The 21,790-nt window shown below is 49.2% G+C and overlaps 1 protein-coding gene across 2 annotated transcripts in view; it reads right to left on the bottom strand.

Moving 5' to 3' along the window:
* Positions 1-576: 576 nt before the first annotated feature.
* Positions 577-21,790, bottom strand: part of RNF166 (ring finger protein 166) — a 26,489-nt gene continuing 5,275 nt past the window's right edge. Inside the window, exons 2-6 of one of the 2 annotated variants that reach the window (XM_034788202.1) lie at positions 15,638-15,794; positions 12,881-12,993; positions 12,076-12,190; positions 10,231-10,338; positions 577-8,258 (exon numbers count right to left, since the gene is read on the bottom strand). In XM_034788202.1, coding sequence (XP_034644093.1) covers positions 8,193-8,258; positions 10,231-10,338; positions 12,076-12,190; positions 12,881-12,993; positions 15,638-15,794 — 559 coding nt within the window. In that variant the 3' untranslated portion in view covers positions 577-8,192. The remainder of the gene's footprint in view (positions 8,259-10,230; positions 10,339-12,075; positions 12,191-12,880; positions 12,994-15,637; positions 15,795-21,790) is intronic. The other variant, XM_034788203.1, reaches the window with a different exon arrangement.

The raw sequence follows: 21,790 nt of genomic DNA, 5'->3' as shown, positions 1-21,790 counted from the left end.
GCAGTAGCCTGTGCATTGTTGGAGACTTGATACAGGGGCCTATCTAGCAGAGGGCACTGGAAATACAAGATTGAGGATGATGAAACCTTGTCTGCCAGATACTTGACAGGCACCACAGTGCTCAGCAGTAGTTAATGAGTCAGTGGACGAGGTCATAAAGATCAGCCCAGCGTCTCCCTTTCCAAACAAAGACAGCTGATTCCATTCAGCACTTGTTGCCCTATCTCGGTGGGCTTTGCCTCGGTATACCTGCTTCTGCTCCAGGCTCTTGGTGCTTCAGAGCAGAGACAGGTTAGACACCTGTAGCTGTGTCTTGGAGGGGATCAGCCACGCTTGTCCAATGCAACGGGCAGGCTCAAAGCATCTGGAATGGCCATAAAAAAAAAAAAGACAAGTTCATATGCCACTAAAATTCATTCAGCTCTCTACTCCCCCGTAAATCGGAGGATGAGGAGTGTGGGAGGGGAAACAGACCCACTAAAGGTCTACTGAGTGGGGGGGGGGGTTCTGTTCCCTTGAGCCGACACTGTTCCCCAATTTGTCCCAAGCTCCCAAGAGATTTCAGCCCGACACCAATGGATGAAACTGCATTTATTGAGAAAAAATGGTTTGCTACAAATACATCATTGATTTTTCTTCAAAAACAGTATGTCTCGTTAAAAGTTCTATTCATATGCAAAATAGTCACAACACCACATTGAACAGCATGACCGTCACCAATGCCAAACCCGACAGAGAACACTCAACATGGGGGACTCCTCTGCCTACACCCAGAACCGTGGGCCTGACAGTCCCACACCTCCAGCAGAATCAGGAGTTCAAGGGGAAGAAGTCTTGTGATTTGCTGCGACACGTGGAATTCTGAGTGTAAACCCCTTTCATTTATGTTATTACACATAACTGATGCAAAGGGAGCATAGTAAATATCCACTTAGCACATATGTGGGGCTTTTCATCCATAGGCCTTAAAGTGCTTTACAAAAGCAGGTATCATTGCCCCCGCTATAGAGCTGGGGAAACTGAGGCACGGAGCAGTGGCTTGTTGAAGATCATACAGGATGGCTGTGGCAGAGCCAGGGATGGAACTCAGGCCTCAACTCCCAGCCCCAGAAGTCTATCCACACAGCCATGCTGCCTCTCTGCATCTGTTGCACCTTCCCCTTCCCCATCTCCAGGGCAAAGCTTGGGCCAATAAATGCTGCCACTCATTATTTATACAACAAAGGGGTCTTTGCCAGCAACCTGCTCAGGATGCCACCCCCTACCCCTCTTCCGGGCAAAGTCCCCTTTGGAAGGAGCTAAGAAGTGGCACAGACTTGCCCACAAAGCAGCACGAGCTCTTTATACACGGGACCCAACAGTACAGGCCAGGGGCAGTGATCTGGATACTGCACTGGCATGAACAGGAAACCCAGACCCTTCCCAGGTTGTATATCAACTCCTTTCTTCCTGGAGAGAGCATATATTGCAAGGAGGTCCCATCATCTTCAGGAAATCCAGTTAGCGGTCCCTGGGGTTAAAGAGCAGCGACCGGCTAGGAAGAAAGGCCCCCTGGCTCACTGAGGATATGGTTTTGTTCATGTCTCCCAGGCGGCCCCACAAGGCTAACACCCAACTCAGGAAACTCCTCCGAGCAACTGGTCTCTGCTAAGCGTTTGCCCTTTGCTCATGTGTTGTAGGGATGACTGCAGGTTCCTCAGGGTGAGGGGGTGGGGGAGGGACAGCTCGCCACTCAGGAGCAAACATGCTTTGCAATATTTTCTGTTACTATTTAGACTGAGGCGGAAAAAACCCTGTATTACTAGAGTGTGAGCCTAAAACTCGGATAACAGGGTGCAGGGAAGTACCTTGGTTAAGCCCCGAAATTGCACTCTTCAAACTAGGAACGTGGAACAAAGTTTTCAAGAAAGCCTGAGTCCCATCAAAAGTCAATGGCACTGCTGAAAGTTCTCTCAAGCGCCAGTCGGACACGAAGCAATCCTGGGAGAGGATGGCTTCTGGACTAGAAGGCAGCCACCTCACCTCCTAGGTCTCAGCGTGGTTGAAGAATGCCAACCCACTCCCTCCCCTGCCTGGATTTTGGGTGAGAAGCGAAGACACTCACAACAAACAGACTCGGTATGGATCAGTGTTTAAAGGTTAAGATGGACCCAGAATGGGAATGAGTGAACTTAAATACAGGCTTTTTAAGGGCTGGGCTCCTGAGCGTTGTACTGATCCACCGAGTCCTAGCTGAGACACGCTGTGCTTGCACAGGGAGTTCCTCAGTCACCTACCCTGGGATTTTCCCAAGCGGCAGCTGCTATTTCAGCCGAACAACACACGGTGACTTGATGTGCCCAGTTAGCAACCTTTGGCTGAGACATTCCATCAAGGGCCCATCTGCTTTGAAGAGTTTTTCCACAACTCCAAAATCCTGGCCAGCATTCTCCCTCAACGTTTGGGCAACTGCTGAGGGCAGACCAGCTGCAGCACCTGCCAATGTTTCACTCACTTCAGTGGGAAGAGCTTTAGGACACCTGTAGTATGAAAGGTGCCTCATAAACCCAAAGTCATCCATGAAGCTATCCCATAGGAAAAAACCCTTTTCTATTGCCGGCTGCAGTGCGGTGCGCTGCATGTCCAAGAGCCACATGCCACTGACATTCACGTACTCAATAGCATCGCTGTGTATTTTACCTGGAAATATCGACATAGTATACTGCACACCAGCACGCATTGAAAGACGGCCTTGCTCCAGCACAGTTCCCTCGTTTAGCAAGTCCAGATTAGCCAGCTGGAAACGAACAGCTATTTTGAGCACAGAGTGAATGATTTACAAACATCACCACATTGCTTAGGTAAAGAGATCTGAACGATTATACAGCTGAAAAATGAACTGTGCTTGCTGACACACAGCTGATTTTGAAAGGTGACATTTCCCATTTCTATAGCACCTTTCATACGAGGATCCCCTAGCACTATACAGAGGTGGGCATCCCCCCCAAATAATCCCTAATGTGGGTATTGCTCAGGTAGGGAAACTGAGGCACAAAGATGAAGCGACTTGCCCCAGGTCACCCAGCTAGTGAGTGGAGTAGCAGAGACAGATTCGAGTGTCTTGGCATGCAAGTCCCTGCTCTAACCACTAATCCCTGCTGCCTCAAAAGTGCAATTGAGCCTATGGCAAACAAGACTTCTACATTAGCACATGAATATTTCTTGCATGACCGCACACATTCCAGAGACATTTACACATTTCATTGCAAGAGGCGCATGGCTTCGGCTTTTTCCAACGGCATCTCAAGTGTAATGACAAAATGCAGCACGTAAGATGTACACTAGACAGGCTTCCCCTAGCAAGTGTGTAATTGTTGCTCCCCCTAGAGGATTCTGCTTGTTATAACAAGACAGCAAACAATACAAAGACAGGAACAAACTCCATGCTAGGAACAGAAGTTAAGGCAATGTGTCAGTGGGCAGGTTGGGGTGAGACAGGGCTAGAGAAAGTTAACAAGGTTTCTGGGTTCTGATTCTTCCTCATCACACTGGCTAACTCATTGCCATTCCTGTTCCCAGCGCGAGGCTTGCGTTTCACAGTGCTGCGCCACCACTTTGAACAGAGATCAAGCACATCCACCCTCAAGCCATAAGTAAAATATTCCTCCTGCCAAAACTCATTTTCTGTTCGACACAATTGACATTAAGACAAGACTCAGAGACACCCTCCCCACTCCCCATGCCTTGAAAGCCAGTGGCAAACTGGACCCCATTCGCTATAGTACAGTAAAAGTAGAAAAGTTAGGTAGGTTTATTAAAGCTTACATACTTGAAAGGAATGTAAGCTCTGCAGCTTAACGCTGCTGGAAGAGAAATGGGAACAGATGAGATCCGACGTCTGTGACGTCTCATTGGAGAAGGAAAGCCCTCTGGATTAGATTTCCGCTGCCCTCTTTACGGTCCACCCACAGCAGTACAGACTCAAACCCAGGACAAAACAGCCTGCTGGCAGATGGCTGGGTTTTAAGGCTAGACAGACAAAACCTCCTTCTCCAACCCATCCCAACTAAGCGAAGCAAAACAAGCAAGGTTAACAGCGCCGTACTGTGGAGTTTCCCTGTCCGATCTCATCTTACATTCAAAGGCAGTGATTTGGGGGCAGTTTCCATCAGTCCCTGGGTTTGCAGTAGGCAATTGCATTCAGTTATGTTGATGGGTAACCCACTTACAAACTAAGCTTCAAGCTTGGAGCGAAGCGGCTACTGAGATGTTTAAAATATCACCCCCAAGACCATTTGGCATGGCCGGGGACCTGCTCGCAGCGACGGTGCGGTGCCAGATGGTGAGTATCACGCAGCCAGAGCAATGCTGAAAGGAAGGTCTGCACAAGCCAGCTCCCAAATGCCAGGAGATTAGCTAGCCGCTATGCACCCCCTGAGAGTCCCCAGGCGTCAGCGCGAAGTCGTACTTTCACCCAACACACACCCCATCCCTAAGAGGGAATGCACCAGTGCTAGGTGCCTGCCAATTGGTCCCAGACTATCAAAGTGAGGTGCAAAGTAGGTGGCGTTCTAGCATGCTGGGAGGTTGCAGCTGCTTTGCAACGAAGGAAAAATGAGTCAGTGAGCAAAACCAGCGGCAAGCAGAGCCACTCAGCTCTTCTGGAGAAAGGTTTAACTGTGCGTGCTAGAGCAAAGGGTGATAAATAAGGGTTTGGAGATGGAGATCCCACCTAAGAAAACGAGGCGATCCCTCCACAAGGGATGGCCTTCAGCCAGTGTGCTAGAGATTAGACCATCATAAGCCAGGGACTTTAGTAGCAGAATGTGTCCATATTGGGAGACCAAGAGCTGGAAGGTCAGCAAGCTGCAATGCTCCTTCCCTTGGGTGGGGTTATAGGATAGTTTCCTGCACTGCTGCAGATGGAAGGACTCGAGATAGGTCAGGTGGCAAATAACAAAGGTCACAGGATAAAAGAGCAAATAGAGAACAAAAACGCAATCCAGTGATGAGACCGATTTGAACTGTGATGGGAAGGGACAGGAACCAGGCACAGAGCCAGAAAGCAAAACGGCTAAAGCAAGAACAGCGAGATAGATGGAGGAAAGGTCCCCTTCCAAGAGGTCAACACATGGCCACCAGCCACCCAACACCTCATGCTTGGACAAGTTTAATGGCCTGCGTTACATAGGTCAGACTAGAGGTTCTAGTGGCCTCTTCTGGCTTGAAACACCCTGAATGTGAAAGTGCAGCGTCACCCAAACACCCATGGGATGAGCGAATCGCAGCACCTGATGAATCCTGCCCCTTCACATTTCACACCAGGTTGCGAGTGGACAAGGGATCTATTGCTGGGTTGTGTTCCTAAGCAGGACTGCCCCTCCCAGGGCACTGGAGGAGAGAAGCTCCCAGCTCCCTAGAAAAGGCGGGTGCTGGGTTCCAGCTTGCTCAGCAGGACTGTACGTGATTTACCCGTTTTGGCTTTATAGCTAGGGAGGCTACAGGATGTCTCTTAGCAGACGGGAAATGAAATGGTCCTAGATGGATTTTGCCCTGCCTCCCACAGGGCTCTTCCCCAGAGCTCAGCAACAGAGGGGCTGGTGGATACCAGCCAGGAACTTTGTTTTGTTTGTTTTGTGCTGTGGAGTAGGATGTCCAGTCCCTACAGAAAGGAGGATCCAGCAATGGGGATCCCAGAGGTCAGTTAGGATGGGAACTGGCCCACTGACAAGCGGCCAGTTCTCCTTGGCTGGGAAGAAAGGGGCTGTGTGCAGCATAAGTCTGAGGCTTGGCATTTAAGGTAGGGAACATCAGGGCTCAAGTCAGTACAAGGAGGTGGTTTAAACCAGTATTACACAGACCCACTGAACGACAGTCAATGCAATGGCACCAATGACATTTAAGTCACAGACCTGGGCAGAAACTAGACAGGGAAATGCACTGTCAAAACTCCCAGCACTTCCTTCCTAACCGCGCTGGCTGGACAAGTTAACTGAATACACACGTCTCCCTGCCATGGAGAGAGCACCCTGCTCCAGTCATTCTGTTTCCCAGCATTCTTTGCTAGCCATACTATTCCAAAATGAATTTCAACTCCCTTAAGAACAGGCTCAGCCCAAACCTTTGGGCAGATCTGCCCTATCCCCAGAGAGGCGCCTGCAGCGTCCGAGGAGCAAACGAGGAAGTGATCTTCACAGCGCAGAAAGACTAAGCTGGTCTGATTCTACACTACAGCAAGAGCATGGAACTGAGCATGCCCAGACAGCCTCCTGGCCCCAGGAAGAATGCATGCCGCTAGGCCAAAGTTTCAGCCACCCCCAGTATGTAATGGTTGGTTACAAACAGATCGATCTGATTTCAGGACCTGCCACGCTCTCAGTCAAAGGGCCCTGTCTCAGACGGGGCCAGCACCAGATGCTGGGTGTAACTCCACACCAATGGAGAGTTTTGCAGTCATGTCCTTATAAGATTTAAGGCTGTAAAATTACAGTTGTCACAGAAGAAAAAAATCTGGGGCGTGACGTTTATTATAAATTATCCTACTGGTGTCACTCCCGGTGAGCTCCCGAATCTTTGCCCCGGGATCACAGAGACCCAACCAATCTCTGGACGGCTGCTGAGGAGCATTGGTTTCCTTCTCCACAGGTGACTAGAATCGGAGTCCCTAACTACAGTTTACATGCCACAGCCCGAGGCTGGATTTGCACACTATCGGCGCCATAGTCACACACATTAGCACTCATGGGTCAATCAAAAGCTTTAAGAGACCTAAAGTTAGTACTAATAGTGGAAGGCAGTCTGCTTGTCATGCTGTACTGCATGTACTTCTGCTGAACTGAGCTCTGCCAAGCTAGGACCAGATCAGCTCCCTCACAATCCCAGCCAAACCGCCCGTCCATGCCGACAGAAGCGAATGAACAGCCTGGAGTCGAGACGCTCACTGGCCCGCTCCTTGGTAATGCGAATGGGGCTGTTGCCCCAGAGAACACCCCCTCTGCTGTACAACTCACAGGGCTTTGCATCTCGGAGACACACGCAGCTTGTAGCTTATTCACAGGTTTTATTTTCTTTCAGAAGTGGACTTGATCCATTGACCAACACCCCCGTTAATGCCTGGTGAGTAACTCCGAGTACCCCCCTCCCATGCTTGGATCACATGTCTGATCCAGCATGGCTGCACATCAGCGTCTTTATTTGAAAAAAAAAGTAACTGACCCCCCAAAATAAATACGGAACAATGCAACCTTTCTGTTGCTCAGGCGCGAATGGAAAAGAGCCCCCTCTCAATTCCAGGTTCCAGCAGTTCCCCACCCCACCCCCCCAGTTCTTGAATCCACAGCATGTGTTTAAAAAATATAATTTTTTTCTTAATAAGGTTCCATAAAAATACTATTGTTCCTAGTCAAACACAAATATTGCAATATGAAGAGTAACTGCTTTTTTTTGCTCTATAAAACGTGAAAAGGTCTCACACCGATTAATGTAGAAAAAATGCAAGAACTCTAGTATCACAAAAGCCAGTACAAAATGAGCAAGGTGAAAGAATGCCAGTGGCAGGACAGTTCAGGATTCCTTCCCATTTCTACCTAGCTCTTCTTAATAGACTTGTCATCCCGGTATCTGAGCGCAGCAGATTCGCTCCCAGATTTAGCCCAATGCGCTTCGTTGCCTCTGGCCTTCTGTGAGCAGTGGCAATAGAGCTCAGCAACAGACTGCTCATGCCCTCGGGAGGGCGGAGGGCCAACATCCCAATAAATACTCTTACGAGGCTAAAAAACGCTCAACGCTTTAAAACAAACCAACCCCTGGATAAGAATTGAAAACTAGGGCATTTTACATAAAATGCATCGTTGTTTTACGTACCCATTAACTGCAACAAATAAAAGGAGCAACGGTGCCAAAAAGCATCTAATAATAAATAGATAAAGATATATACTCCGTATATGGATATGAAATGCCCAATTGGAAAAAACAAACATTTGGTGAGGTCGCCTTTGCCTCTTCCCATCCAGCAGGTGTCACTCTCACCAGATCATGCTCGCTCACCATTTCATTGTGCAACGAAAGATTCCACCTTATTAAACAAGGTGCGATTTAACCAGAGATGGGCTGCCTAATCTCTAGGGAATGCAGAGGGATTAAGAAGTGTCACACCTCTCCTAGCGGAAAGGCGACCTGTGCAAAGGATCCACGCCGCTGCTCATCAGTCGCCTTCAGTTCTCCGAGAGGGAGAGCGCCAACGCAGCCTGCAACGCTGCTTCTTCATCGATATTATAGTCCTGGGAACAAGAAGAGTGAACAGGTCAGAGGGGCTGACAAGGAGTAAGTGCGTCTCTCTCTGCATGAATGAGCTGTCTGCCCGGGTGCTCGTACCTCCTGTGACATTCCCAAGAAAGGGCCAGAATGCCAAGCGGAAAGAATCTTCACATTGACCTTCCTTTCAGATCATGGACACTGTCAAAACAGCCACATGATTACAAGAAACCTCACCTGTGCAATTACCACCACCTCAGACAGGCCAGGCTGGGAAGAACAGGACATTAATTTACCTTTCTAAGCTTATTTCTTGTGTGTTAAAAGGATAGTCAAGTTAAACTGATCAGTTCTAGCCTCAGTTTCACTCTCTGGTTTGCCTACACACAGCAGGAAGATGCAGCCAATTGAAAAGGTTTCATTTACAAAGTCAAAAAAGGTTTCTATCAACACCACAATTTTTTTTTACCGATACCCACATTTGGGCACAAGCCACATGACCATGAGGATCCTTTGAAAGATGAGACGTGCAAATATTTCAAAGCTTAGTATCTGTCCTCTGAGGTTAACAGTCACTCTGGAATCTAATCTGCCAAACGATAATGACAGACACAAACTGGAGTTTATCTACAAGGTCCCTGGAGCAGAACTGCACTGGCAACAGCCTTTGAGGGGCGAGTACCACCCCCACACCTACACAAAGATTAACCATGAGGGAGACCGGCCAGAGTTCTCATTTGCACACCGCACCAGAGAAGGACATGGCACACTGTGGATGTTCCGTATTTCTGAACGGTCTCTGGAGCTCAGCTCCCAACGCCGCCGTGCGAGAGCACATCTGAGCGAGGGGCTGGACTCAGCCAGCCCAATGTTATCCAACACTCCTTTTGGGCACATGCCCCACAGCTGTTTATACAACACAGGTTTTTGCATCTTGGAGCGTTGCTTCTGGTGAGATGCCAGTCCAGCCTGGCCAGCTTCTCGCGAATGGAGATTTTCCTGAGGCTGGCTGGAACAGTGACTACTCACACAGAATTACCACCAGCTCACTTCTCTCAAGTCCCCAGTGCAGACTGCGAAGGGAGCGCGTGCTGTGCGCCAAAAGGCAGCGTGGAGCCTGCCAAATGCAACCCAACTCCTGCATTAGTGGCTTTACCTCTCTCAAAAACCTTGTTAGTTAAAAATGCATCAAGCTCAGGTGAGATTCAGCCTGCACGTAGAGGCTGGTATGAACTTGACAGCACATTTGGCTGGGACTTTGTAGTCCTAGCAGGTTTTCAGTGACACTTTTCTCGCTCGTTTTCCAGTGTGTTTAAAAGGGACACATGAGCGGATAAAAAACTTACATACTCTTCCTTTCCCAACTCCACTGCCTGGCCTCACTGTTCACAACCTGGCGAAGTTCATCGCTCAGACGAAGCTCCTAGGGGCAGGAACCTGTTTCATTGCGTGCATCTCCAGGTCCTAGCTCCGGGGCCCCAGATCCCTCCCTAGGGCCTCAAGGCACTACGGCAATAATATAATAATAAAGCAACATACAGCTGACTCCCACAAGTGCAGGCCACAAGAACAAAGCTCAGCCTTCACACAGGACCCCTCCCCCAACCTTCCTGTGCGCATGTGTCCTGCTAGGGGAACTTCCTACAATTCAGCACACAGCCTATTGCCGAGTCTTGCTTCACCATTCCAACATGCTGTTTTGTCTCAGTATAGATGTGATTCTCTCTAAAAGGCAGAAGTTATTTCAAGGCCACTTAGCTGGTTGGGACAGACACCTGCGATACAGAAGAAAACCTTTCCCCTTCCGTTCCCCCCTAAAAGATGCCAGTAACGGATAGCTCAGCATGAAAACTGGGCAAAAATTGCACACAAAAGTGGCGTTCTCATATGGGCCAGCCACATGTGAAGCCAACGCCAGCTGATTAAGGGCTGGAACGTGGTCAGTGGGAACAGCCAGGGCCCTAAGCGACTTGAACTTTGATTTGTGGCAGTACCCACCACAAAGGTGTCATAGGAGAACTTGTGCCTGTGTAGGAGATGCTGCAGGAAGTTGGCGCTCTTGTAGCTGGGGTCCCCCCAGGGCATCGCTGAACAGACTGGGCACACCTAGAACGTACAGGGGAGGAAAGGGAAGTCACAAGACCAGCAGTGTGGTGTAGTTCTTGGAACCCTGCCTGCCACCCACAGCCCAAACACTAGATTTCCTTTTTAATTTTTATCAGTCAGAGGCAATTTCTGCAAACACCCTCTTCAAGAGAGGCTGTACATCTCCACAAGCTGGAGAGCTAGTTACAGAGTATAAAAGAAGAATCAAAATCACTGTCTGTGTAAGGGCCTTCTTTTACTGTGACAGTCTGAGGCCTGGTTCTTAGGCTAAGGCCTTCGGCTAAGCAGCAGAGGCCAGCCATAAACTGGGAAGTGAACGGTCACATCCTCCCATTCCAAACTAGTCACATGGAAATAAGGTGCTATTGGGCTGTTAGGAATCCAATCCTGTCCTGATATTCCCATCACCTCCAGAGAAAGGGAAGAGCCTAGAAGATGTAAAAGGAAACTTAGTTTGATAGCATCCTGTCTGGCAAGAACTCACTTATCAATAACTGGGATGTGAAATCCTCATTTCTGTATTGTTCTATCACCGTAGTCTCCACTTTCCTATTGTTTGTCTGTATAATCTCTGTCTGGTTCTGTGATTAATTATACAGCAGGCAGAAACAATTTTGTTGGGTGTAAACCAATTAAGGAGGTGGGATATAATTGGTTAAATAACCATGTTACAGTATGTTAGGATTGGTTAGTAAAATTTCAGTAAAATGATTGGTTAAGGTATAGCTAATCAGAACTCAAGTTTTACTATACAGTTTGCAGTCAATCAGGAAGTAAGGGGGGGGGAATGGGAACAGGACTGGACGTGGGGGAATTGGGATCATGTTTTGCTAAGGGGGGGATGGGAACAGGGAATGGGAACAGGGACACAGGCAAGGCTCTGTGGTGTCAGAGCTGGGAAGGGGGACACTGAGGAAGGAAACTGGAATCATGCTTGTTGGAAGTTCACCCCAATAAACATCGAATTGTTTTTGCACCTTCGGACTTTGGGTATTGTTGCTCTCTGTTCATGCGAGAAGGACCAGGGAAGTGAGACGGTGAAGGAATAAGCCCCCTAACAGGCACATGCAACTGTGGGAATGGTGTGTGAAAGTGACAGAGTGCTGAGAACCCTCGGGGATGCTCTAGTGGACTAAAGAGGTGTTTGCAATCTGGAGATGGTCCCTTTTAGCACTGATGAGTGTTGAGCACAGTAGGCTCAGGACCAGAATGGGACACAGGAAATATGATCACTCAAGTGCAGAGGGTTCCCTGCCAAAAAGCTGTGATCCCTCTGTGAGCTTAAAGGCACGCTGCATTTAGGGACACAGAAGAAGCTCCCGTCTCAGAAGCACAAGAGGCCCTTAAAAGTCACAGCCTATTGTAGTGGAAAGTGAGTGGCAAAGCAAAACCATTAGAGTTAGGGAGACAGCACTGAAATCTAGGCTTAACCCAGTTCTTGCTCTGCAATGCACCTCGAGCAAAGCTAATAGATCCAGCTCCGTGTCTGCCTGTCAAAGAGATTTAACAAAGATTAAATGAGCTAGAAATGCAGATAGTACTTTATGCCCAGAAGCAGATGTATGCGCCTGTTGACTTTGAACAGGGGATTGATTAAAACACGCAGAGACTTCCAATTCACTGGAGGTTACCCCGCTCCCATTCTCTGCCTAGCCAGAAGTTCACGAGCACAGAGCCGGACACGGAAATCAGGGCCGCGGTGCCAAACTCTCGCCAGTCTGCCCGAGGAAAGCTCACCACTTTGTTGGGATCATTGCGGTGGTTCTCCATGCAGTGCTTGACCAGCTCCTGCTGGTCCAGGTTCCGGGCTCCACAGTAAGGGCAGACAAAAGTGGAACGGTTTGGAATATTGCTAAAAAGAAACGGCAGTCAAGAATTCAACACAACAGAGACCCACAGGGAAGAGGACAGGTGAAAACTGAACGAGCTTCACAGAGACAAGCCAACCCCAGCAGACTCCAAAGTATCTGATACACCATGAGTCACTCCCTCACTACGAGCGCCAAACACCACCTTAGACTGAAGGCAAAGATTTTGATCACATGCTGATACACCTCCAGAAGCTTCAGTGGAATTACTCTATATTTGCATCACAGTCAGTGAGAGCAGAATCAAGTTCAAAGAGTTTTTGAAGTCTACCTTATCTATTTTACCAGCCACACAGTTTACTTTCTGCATCTCTCCCAGCTGGCAAAACAACAGATTAGTCAGTTTCCCTTTTGTTTTCAGGCAGTTTCTAGTCTAATTCCCCCGGGTTCTCAGGCATCAGAGCAATGCTGCACAATGTTAGAGCTGCAAATGGTGCAGGGGAGTCTGATTTGTTTAAGAAAAGGCTTTTCCATTGGATTTTTTTTTAAATCATGTAGACATTTGTGTTGGGTCAGGTTTTGGAAAAGCCTATTTAGAAATCCCTCTACAATTCAAGGCCAGATTTGACCTGACAATTTCTGGTTCATCTTGTGCACTGTTTAAATAGCAGTTTGTTACAGAAAACGAGATGGGAGAATTCCCCGTGAAGTGGTTGAATTTGGTATTTTAATACCTGGGAATGGGCTGGGAAGTTGGGACCACTGGAACGAACTTTGGGCAGTTGGCCATCTGCTCTTGAACCTTAGCGCAGGATGAAACGTGGGATCTCATCTTCGCTAGGGTCACCTAGAAAGACAAATAGAGGGAGAAAAAAGAAATAGATCATTGGACAGCCAGGACAATCTTTGAGAACTCCAAGGAGCAAGGGATGCATTTCTCCAGAAAGAAGAAAACAAGGCAGATGCCCCACTCTCAAGCAAACCAGTACATTTGAGAGAGCAGCTTCCCCAAACGCTTTCTGACAGGCGCCAGAATACAGAAGACCACTAGGATTATTGCACATCAATCTGCACCAATGTGGAATTGCTGGGCCAAAGCGTGTCTCGTTATAGCCAACTAAAACAATCAGCCAACCAGCTCCAGTGAGGAGATGCCCACCCCATTCCCCTGAAATCCTGCTAGTCTAGCTGATCCCAGAGACTGCTAAGAAAGCCCATTTCCTTTCCATAAGAACCAAAGCAAATCATGGCAGAGCTCTTGCCCTTCAAGGCAACCCAAACCTTACAGTCAAGTTCTCAACAAGAAACAGAAATGCCAGGCTCAAAGGTACACAGGGAGTTCTGGAGTAATTCACTTGACAGCAAGTGAGGCGTTGGAGCAGCAGAGGGAAAGGGTCTCAGTCCCCGAGGTGACAGCAGTCCACATCAGAAAGCCACAACAACTGAACAACTTTACTGCCAGTCTCAGAGGCACCCAGGTGGCCCCTTCACGGCAGGGCTGAGGCATGATGGCAGGACAATGCCCTAGTTAGACCTACTCTCTGCTGTGTTCTCTCGGGCTGTCAATCCAGCTACTTTCCCCAACTCTAAAGAGAAGAACATCCCACTCTGTAAGGCTGCTCATAAACTAGAGATGAAACACCAGCTGCACCACTTGGGGTTTGTCCCAAGTCTCTCTGGAAGGCTCTGCTGTTTTAATAATGGCACTAGTCTACTGCCAAAGGGTGTTAGGACAAAGAGATGTTTCATCTGAGCACAGCACCATCTCACAGCAGGCAGCAAAGCCGGTATAGCTCAGATATCTCACAGCCCTTCCTGCAGGGGCCCTCTGGGTTCATAAGCACCAACAGCGCAGGATTTCACCAGGGCCATGTACCTAAGGTCTCAAGTTGAACAGCTCTGCGTGTGAAACTCAGCCAGCCAACGAGGAGATCCCCCGGGTGGAACCACTAGCTGGAGCTTTACCAGGCATGGTAGCAAATAGTTTGGGTTCCAGAATTTGATCTGCTTTGTGAGGAGTGTTCTCTGGAGTCTAAACATCTGTGTTAAATTCAGTGGCAAAACACAGAGTGAAGGTTGCTTGGGAGTATGTTCCCTTGCAGAACACGGAGCTGAGCAAAACTCAAATTTAGAAAAGCAGGAAATCCACAGTTAAGGAGCCCAAGCAATCTTAACTCTGCCGTCTTCCAGCAGTGGCCCAATACACACACTGGCCCCATTACTCTGCCAACCCAGTGTTACGGAAATGTACAAGCTCTTCACCTACTTCTACAACCCATTCACTCTCACGCACAGGATTCCATCGAACACAGGGGTTCTCAAACCGGGGGTCGGGATCCCTCAGGGGATCGCAAGCTGTCAGCTCCACCCCAAACCCCGCTTTGTCTCCAGCATTTATAGTGGTGTTAAATATATTAAAAAGTGTTTTTAATTTATCAGGGGTGGCACTCAGAGGCTTGCTATGTGAAAGGGGTCATCAGTACAAAAGTTGGAGAACCACCGATCGAACACCATTAATGGACAAAAAGGAAACATTGGGGTCATTAGCCACACCCTGCACTCTCCCGAGGAACAGCACATTTCAAAGGAATCCAACTGAGCATGTTCATTTTAGGAAGTTCGACCTTTAAACAGAAGTCTTGACACAACCTTAACTACAGCAGCGCAACCGTACCACTAGGATATGCACCGGTGCTGAGGAATTAACGCTCCCACGTCAGGTCTGCACCACTGCTCAGCCAGCAGTAAACTCCCTAACAAGATCTAGGCATGGAGCGGTGCTGATTCCAAATACAGGAGTGGGGGAGATGATCGTTACAGGGAAAGGATGAATTTTAGTAGAAACCTGACGACAGGTGTCTTCTAGAAAGGGTTAAGCAACTGAGGGAGAAAATAAGGGCCTGGGTTCCCTTTTTAAAAGATGCATCCACTTAATAAAATACTGACTTGGCCTGCAAGAGTGCAGCGCTAATACTTCATAAACATTCCCGATTTAAGCCTCAGCACCTCTGATGTAGGAAGCATTATCCCCATCGTCTAGATGGGAAACCGAGGCAGAGCGAGGGTAAGTGACTGACTCAAGGGGACATTGTGACTCTGTAACAGAGCTAGGACCAAAACGCAGCTCTCCTGACTCCCATTCTGGCTTTGAGTACAAGGCCGCCCTTCCTGCTATTTGATCGCCTCCCGACGGGAGCAAAAGTCAGGTTTTCTTATCGCGGTGGGGCACCCCCGTTTATTGTACTGCCCCAAGGTTCCAAGCCACATGCCTCGTAGTGGAGCATCCCACTTGCCTCCCATCCACAATCTTTGGGGATGGAGGAAATAACTCCTGAAACAGATACTGCGCTCAGACATAAACCAACACTCATCTGGGCATGGACAAAACCTTGACTAGCACAATGGGCCACCCGAGGTGTCACCCATACCTGTCCTGCCCCCACAATACCAGGTATGGGATAGTCATGACTGGACCCGCTCAGATGGATTACCTTCTTACTGCACCCTCTGCAGGGAGCCTTGTAGGAGGACAACTGCTTCTCCACATTGGAGGCCTTCTCCACCTTTTTGGGGTCAAAGGGCATGCGGCAGAGCGGGCAAAGAGGAGATGGCACTTGGAGACATGGTTGCAAACATTCCCCGCAAAATCTGGAGGAGAAACAAAACCATTAAGTTGCTCAGAGGAGAACCATTATTTATCACAGCCCAGGGGAGGAGAGGAAAGGACCCCGTGGCATTTTGGTTCCCCCGCACATGCCCTCTGACACACCTACTCATAGGAAGCCCTGCCCACTGCCTCCTTGGGGGTGCAGGAATTAATCTCACACAAATCAACAGAACTGGTTTCTCCTCAGACTTTAGGAAGCCGGCAGGAGCTTTTTGGTAGCCACCAAGGATCTAGTAACATCTACGAGACCTTGGGGCATGGAAACGGTTCCTCCAAGTAGATCAGCACATAGGTCCAATAGGCTGAACTACCTCAGTGCACATCAATGCGCTACTAATACGCAGCTATCAGCAACTCCTGGCTCCTGTTTCAAAAGCAACACACTGTGCATCTGAGTTGCGGGCCTCATCCAGCCACCCCACTCCACTTTATGGGGTCATGTGGGGGGCTCATAGGCCAGCTGGAGCAGAGACTTGAGACTTTCACCTACTTGTTCCTCCTGGCCACTACTCTCCTGTTGTAGTTTGCTACCTCCCTCCTGCATAGTCTAGACACTTTCCTGAATTCCCCAAACTAGTCACAGGGCTACTGAACCTACTGGCCAATTTGCCTTCTCCAGCAGCTTCTCCCTACCATCTGAAACCGGATGCTCTATACATGCAGAGACTTCTACGAGTACCTCCAGAGACAGAGCTACCAGTGCACCCAGCCAGGCTGCAATGGCCAAGGGTCCGAAGAGAAGGATCTGCATTTGTCCAGAACAGATAGCTTGGGGGCAGGGCTTCTAAGCAAGGGACTTACTCAGAGCTGAACGTGTCCTTTGCATGCATGACTGCAACAGACCAAACACACTCAGGTTGTTTCCCCCACAGGAAGGCAGGTTTCCTCCCCAGGAGCCAGCGAGCATGTGTCAGGCTGCAGCCAACATAGCATCTGCAGGGGCTGACCTGATGTGGTTAAGAAGTTCAGGCTGTGCAAAAAGGTCTGGCTTTGCATTTACCCCCACCCCGTGGCCTCTCACAGAAGGGTATCTTATGCTAGAATGAACGAGGTTTCAGATCATGTGCACAAGCTGGTGCTGAGAGCTAGTGATGCTGTCTGGGGCAAAGTCAGCCCCACTGGATCCTTGGTTCCCAAGCCTGCAGGAATTAGGAGTGAGACAGTCAATGGACTTGGCCCTTGGGGAAGGGGACACCCTTCTACCGTCTGGTCCTTCATTAAGGAAAACATCTCCTGCATTGACACAGTGAGTGAGGTCGGTTTGTTCCAAGGTTTCTGCCCACAGCTGACTGACATACCGCAGTGATGGGGGCCACAGAGGAACACAGACAGAGGTGTTCAGCTAACCAGACAACAGAGGCATGCAAGTGACATTCTTGCCACACTGCTCCTTTAAACCAACACAGAGTACCTGGACGCTAACAAAGGCCGGAGTTAGGTCTGCTTCTGCTCATGAAACCGTCCATCCAGGAATTCACCTGTGCCCCAGGGTTACACTTGCAAGTCCAAGTGAGGACCTACCAACGTGACTGCCTTGCTACGGCAGCTGCAGGGTTACATCTCCACACACCAGTTTAGAAACATCCAGACTTCAAATGCTGGAGAGAAGTGACCACTCTCTGGGGCTGAGCAGCACTGTTAGAACCTACCGCAGCTGGCCTGGGCCAGGCCAAAGGGATGTTGGGAAAACAGCAGTTAGAGTGAATGACGGGTGCATCACCTCGAACGTCAGGCCTGTCTGTAGACGTGTAGTGAGAAGGAGCGTTCGGGGGGTACGTGCCAGAAAGCAGACAGGAGACTCCATGCTGCACTACACGGCATCACACAAATAAGATCTAATTGATCTCCATGTGTACCCAGGCACAAAATACGAGCTGGGAAAGAGTGCTCCGCTCTGAACCCCAGACGAAGGGCAGGAAGCATTAGGGCAGTGATCCGGAGACCCACAGCAAGGCAGCAGCACCAGGGAATGTGCTTTCTCTGCAGATGGTCACGCAATGATTTTCAAAAACAAGCCATTTAGGACTTCACGGGAGGGAAGTAATAGGCCAGGACACACTGAGATTAGGCTGGGGATCACCTCCTCTCAAATCACAGAATACCAGGGTTGGAAGGGACATCAGGAGGTCATCTAGTCCCACTCCCTGCTCAAAGCAGGACCAATCCCCAGACAGATTTTTGCCCCAGATCCCTAAATGGCCCCGAAGGATTGAACTCACAACCTCTGGGTTTAGCAGGCCAATGCTCAAACCACTGAGCTATCCCTTCCGCCCAAAGTTCTTATGCCTGCAGAAGCAGGGACCTCAAATCAAGTGCTGGAGAGGAAATTCTGGAAATAAACTTTGCTACTGGAAACAGACCTCTGGGCTACAGGTGAGTGGGGGAGACAAAAAGGGCAAATGGCAAATCCCTCCTGGTAGCACCCCAGCCTTTCCACTGTGAACGGATCTGGCCAGAACCAGGATCGGAACAGCTAGCTGGCCGTACCTTTTTATCTTGAGCAAAGGGAAAACTGTAGACATCTGTAAAGATGAGCTGGGATCCCTGCTGAAAATAAACTGGAAGCTATAGTTTGCAGGCCTTGGGAGCTGTGCTCCAGCTCCGCTCCAGCTCCAGGCAAAAACCTGCAGCTCCACTGCTCCGGAGCTGCTCCGTGCTCCGCTCCAAAGCCCTGGTAGTTTGAGCCTGGAAAGTTTCCAGACAGCTATATTAAGAACCCCCTCCCTCCCTTGCTCATCCAAGGCATGCTCAACAGCTCTGAAATAGACAAAGAGAAGCTGCAATGAATCCATAATTCTTTAAGGTCAACATGCAATCGGTTCATTGTCTGCTCCCCAATAACACAGAGTGGAGTTCACCCAACACCGCCTTGCCGCCCATGACTAACTCTTGGAGTGGGGTTGGATGTTTCAGTTTAGACCTAGGTGGGAAATGTTTTTATTGGTCCCATGAATATTTGAGAGATGGAAACTCCCCCCCCCCATCTCAAATTGGGACGAAAAGTCAAAATCTCAAACTTCTGCACTAAAACATGGATTTCTTTCGCGTTTCAGATCAATCAGAACGTCTTGTTTCGACTTTACCTTTCTTCTCCACCCTGTCCTACTTTAATTAGCTGAAATTTCAAAACGAAAGGTCATTTTGAACTAGACAACCAGAATTTTTTATTTTTGAAAATGTCAAAACAAAACGTGGCTCCATCATGTGCTCCCTGCGCAACTCCAAGCAAGTTGCTTCATCTTCTTGTCGCAGTTCCCTATTAGGAAATACTATCAGCCCCATCTTGCATTCTCCTACCCTTTGCCTGTCTTGTCTACTTAGCTAAGCTCTTCAGGGCAGGGACTGTCTCACTATGTGGTTACACAACACGAAGGCCTTGCCTCAGTTGGGGCCTGCAAGCATGATGGAAACACAAGCACATGATAATGTAGAGCACATTGGTACGTGCCAGTTCCCACACCCACCTCATGCCACTTAGCTAGTTTCCTGCCACTGGCATGACATCCTCAACGACCCCCCCTGCTTGGTGCAAAGATGGACTCTCTCACAGAGTAAAGGCAGCGGGTGTCCCCAAAAGCTGCACTTCCTGCCAGTCTCTCTGGATCAGTGGCATGACCAGAGGGTATTAGATATCTATGTACAAGCAGCTCCTGCTGGGAAGCAGAGTTCACATGGTCACTACTCTGCTCCTGAACAAAAGCAGGAGCCACCAGTGAACCTGCCTTCCACCCAGACTCCTCTCCTCAGCAGCTTCCAATGCAGCACATTGCCCAGAGGCAAGGACCACATGATCCTCTTAGGGTCTGTTAGCACAGGCAGCTCACCAAGAGTCCAGCCCATTGGACAGGCAGGATGAGGTACCAAGTTAAGTAGTTTGGTCACCGACTCAAAGGCACTTTGGTCAAATAAACCCACAGCTTCTCCACATCCCTCCCCAATGCTGCCTTTGCCATCACTACTGACTACTGTCTCTCGGGCTCAAGTTCTGGCTCCCACAACGTTTTCCTAGTGAAGACAAGATCTAAAGCCCTCATGTACACGTTGGTCACCTCTCCTTAACTCCTGCAATCTGCTCGCAGGTCTCCCTGCTTCTTCCTCCAGATGCTGCTAGTAATCTTCATCATGTCGCCAACCCCTCGTGCGGACTCTACCATTCCCCACAAAGCATAAGCACAGGGTCTTCAAAGCTCTGCTCACCCACAGCCTCATTCCCGCCTACTCCCTCATGGGGACCCAGTCCCCACCCATTTCTTCCTTCCATTCTGACCCCAATGCTGGGATGACAGCCCCCTCCTCTTCACAGCAAAGCTGTCCAACATTGTCCCCCGCAAGATTTCTACCTGTAGCTGGTGCCTACACCACAGTGTCTAGAGGAGGGATAGGTACAGTGATAGACATGGCTGCCCTCCACATCATGATCAATCATTACTGCAGGCAGGCCAAATCCACCCCAGTGACCCAAAGAGGACCAGACCAAAAGGAGGACTCCTGTGGGAGTCACCATTGCAAGGCTAGGTACCAGAACAGCAAGCTCGTTGGGGCCGGCATTGTCTCGTGCTCCGCTGGCACAGTGCTGACACTGAAGCTCAATCAATAGAAGGAATGCCACTGGGACAGAGGGAGGCCTAACATTGGACCGGCCAGCTTGGTTTGATGTCGGAGCACGCACTGCGGAGTCCCTCCGCTCTGCTCTGTTGAGAAAGCCCCGTTCTGAACCGAGTCTTGGGATTGCTGATCCCGTCTGGCTCATCAACAGCCAAGGTGAGCAATGGCCGGAGGCCGAGGCCGGCAGACCTTGTCATTGGCCCGGCAGAGAAGGGGCAATTTCAAACGGCAGTCTGTGATTTGGAGAGGCTGGACATTTTTCAGGCTCTGAAGGAAGTTCAAGAAGAGCTTTGGGCCCCATCAGCCTGCTGAGGTGTCTTTAAACTGTTTACTTCCCCAGGGGAACACGGCTCAGAATTAAGCATTTGGAAATAGTCAAGGGTGCCTGTGTTCCCTGTTTGATTTAACAGTCTTTCACACACCACCACTATACAGAAAACTCACACCACAGGAGAGAGAAGACAGCAGGCCAGGCCCTGTCATTTGCAGTCCCCCAAACAGTTAGCCTCCAAGTCCAAGATGGTGAAGGAGGCAGTAAGTTTCGCTGTTTCGTTCAGCATTGCCAGTATGGAAACTACTTCCGGTTGTAATGAGAAGGGAAAATCAAGGGACGGTCTAGGAAATGCTTCCTTCCAGGCACCCTATAAATGTCGCTGCTCCCCCCGTGCCCTAGATCAAAACAAAACCCATGGAACATAACATTTGCTAGCACTGAACATAAGAAAAGCCACACTGGGTCAAACCAAAGACCCATCTAGCCCAGTATCTTGTCTTCTGACAGTGCCTTCAGAGGGAATGAACAGAACAGGGAATATCAAGTGATCCATCCCCGGTCACCTATTCCCAGCTTCTGGCACATAGAGCCTAGGGACACAGCCCCTCAAGCTGCCTTCTGTCACTTCCCATCCCGCCTCCTTCATCTCTTGCCCAATTAGACTGTAAGCTTTTCAGGGCAGAGCTCTTCCGCCAAGCACTTTGCATGTTGCCGATACCACACAAGCAAACCACCACTGTCAGTATAAGTAGTGTTTGCTCCAGAGTTAAAATAGATCAAAACAAGTAGTGCATGTTCTGACATTTACAATTGCCTCACGCTCTGGGGAATCTAGTCATAAGACATATGCACAGAAAGGTAGTTTTAAGGAACTGGGTGACTCAGCTGTTAGATGATCTGATACAACAACATAAGAAGCTGCCAATCACGTAACGCCCAAACAGACTCCAAACAAAGCTGAAAATTCAATCGCTCCATTCAAGACAAGCACCCCATCGCTCATGAGCCCCTTGGGCGAAATCTGGCCCATGGGAGAGTCAGGAATGGACAGGACAGGGGATTTTGTTTTACACTCACATTCAACCCCATGGAAAAAAA

Source organism: Trachemys scripta, chromosome 13 (genome assembly GCF_013100865.1).
Source record: "Trachemys scripta elegans isolate TJP31775 chromosome 13, CAS_Tse_1.0, whole genome shotgun sequence".
Classification (NCBI taxonomy): Eukaryota; Metazoa; Chordata; order Testudines; family Emydidae; genus Trachemys; species Trachemys scripta.
The sequence above is the reverse complement of the archived record's forward strand: the minus strand, read 5'-3'. Positions and strand labels throughout refer to the sequence as shown.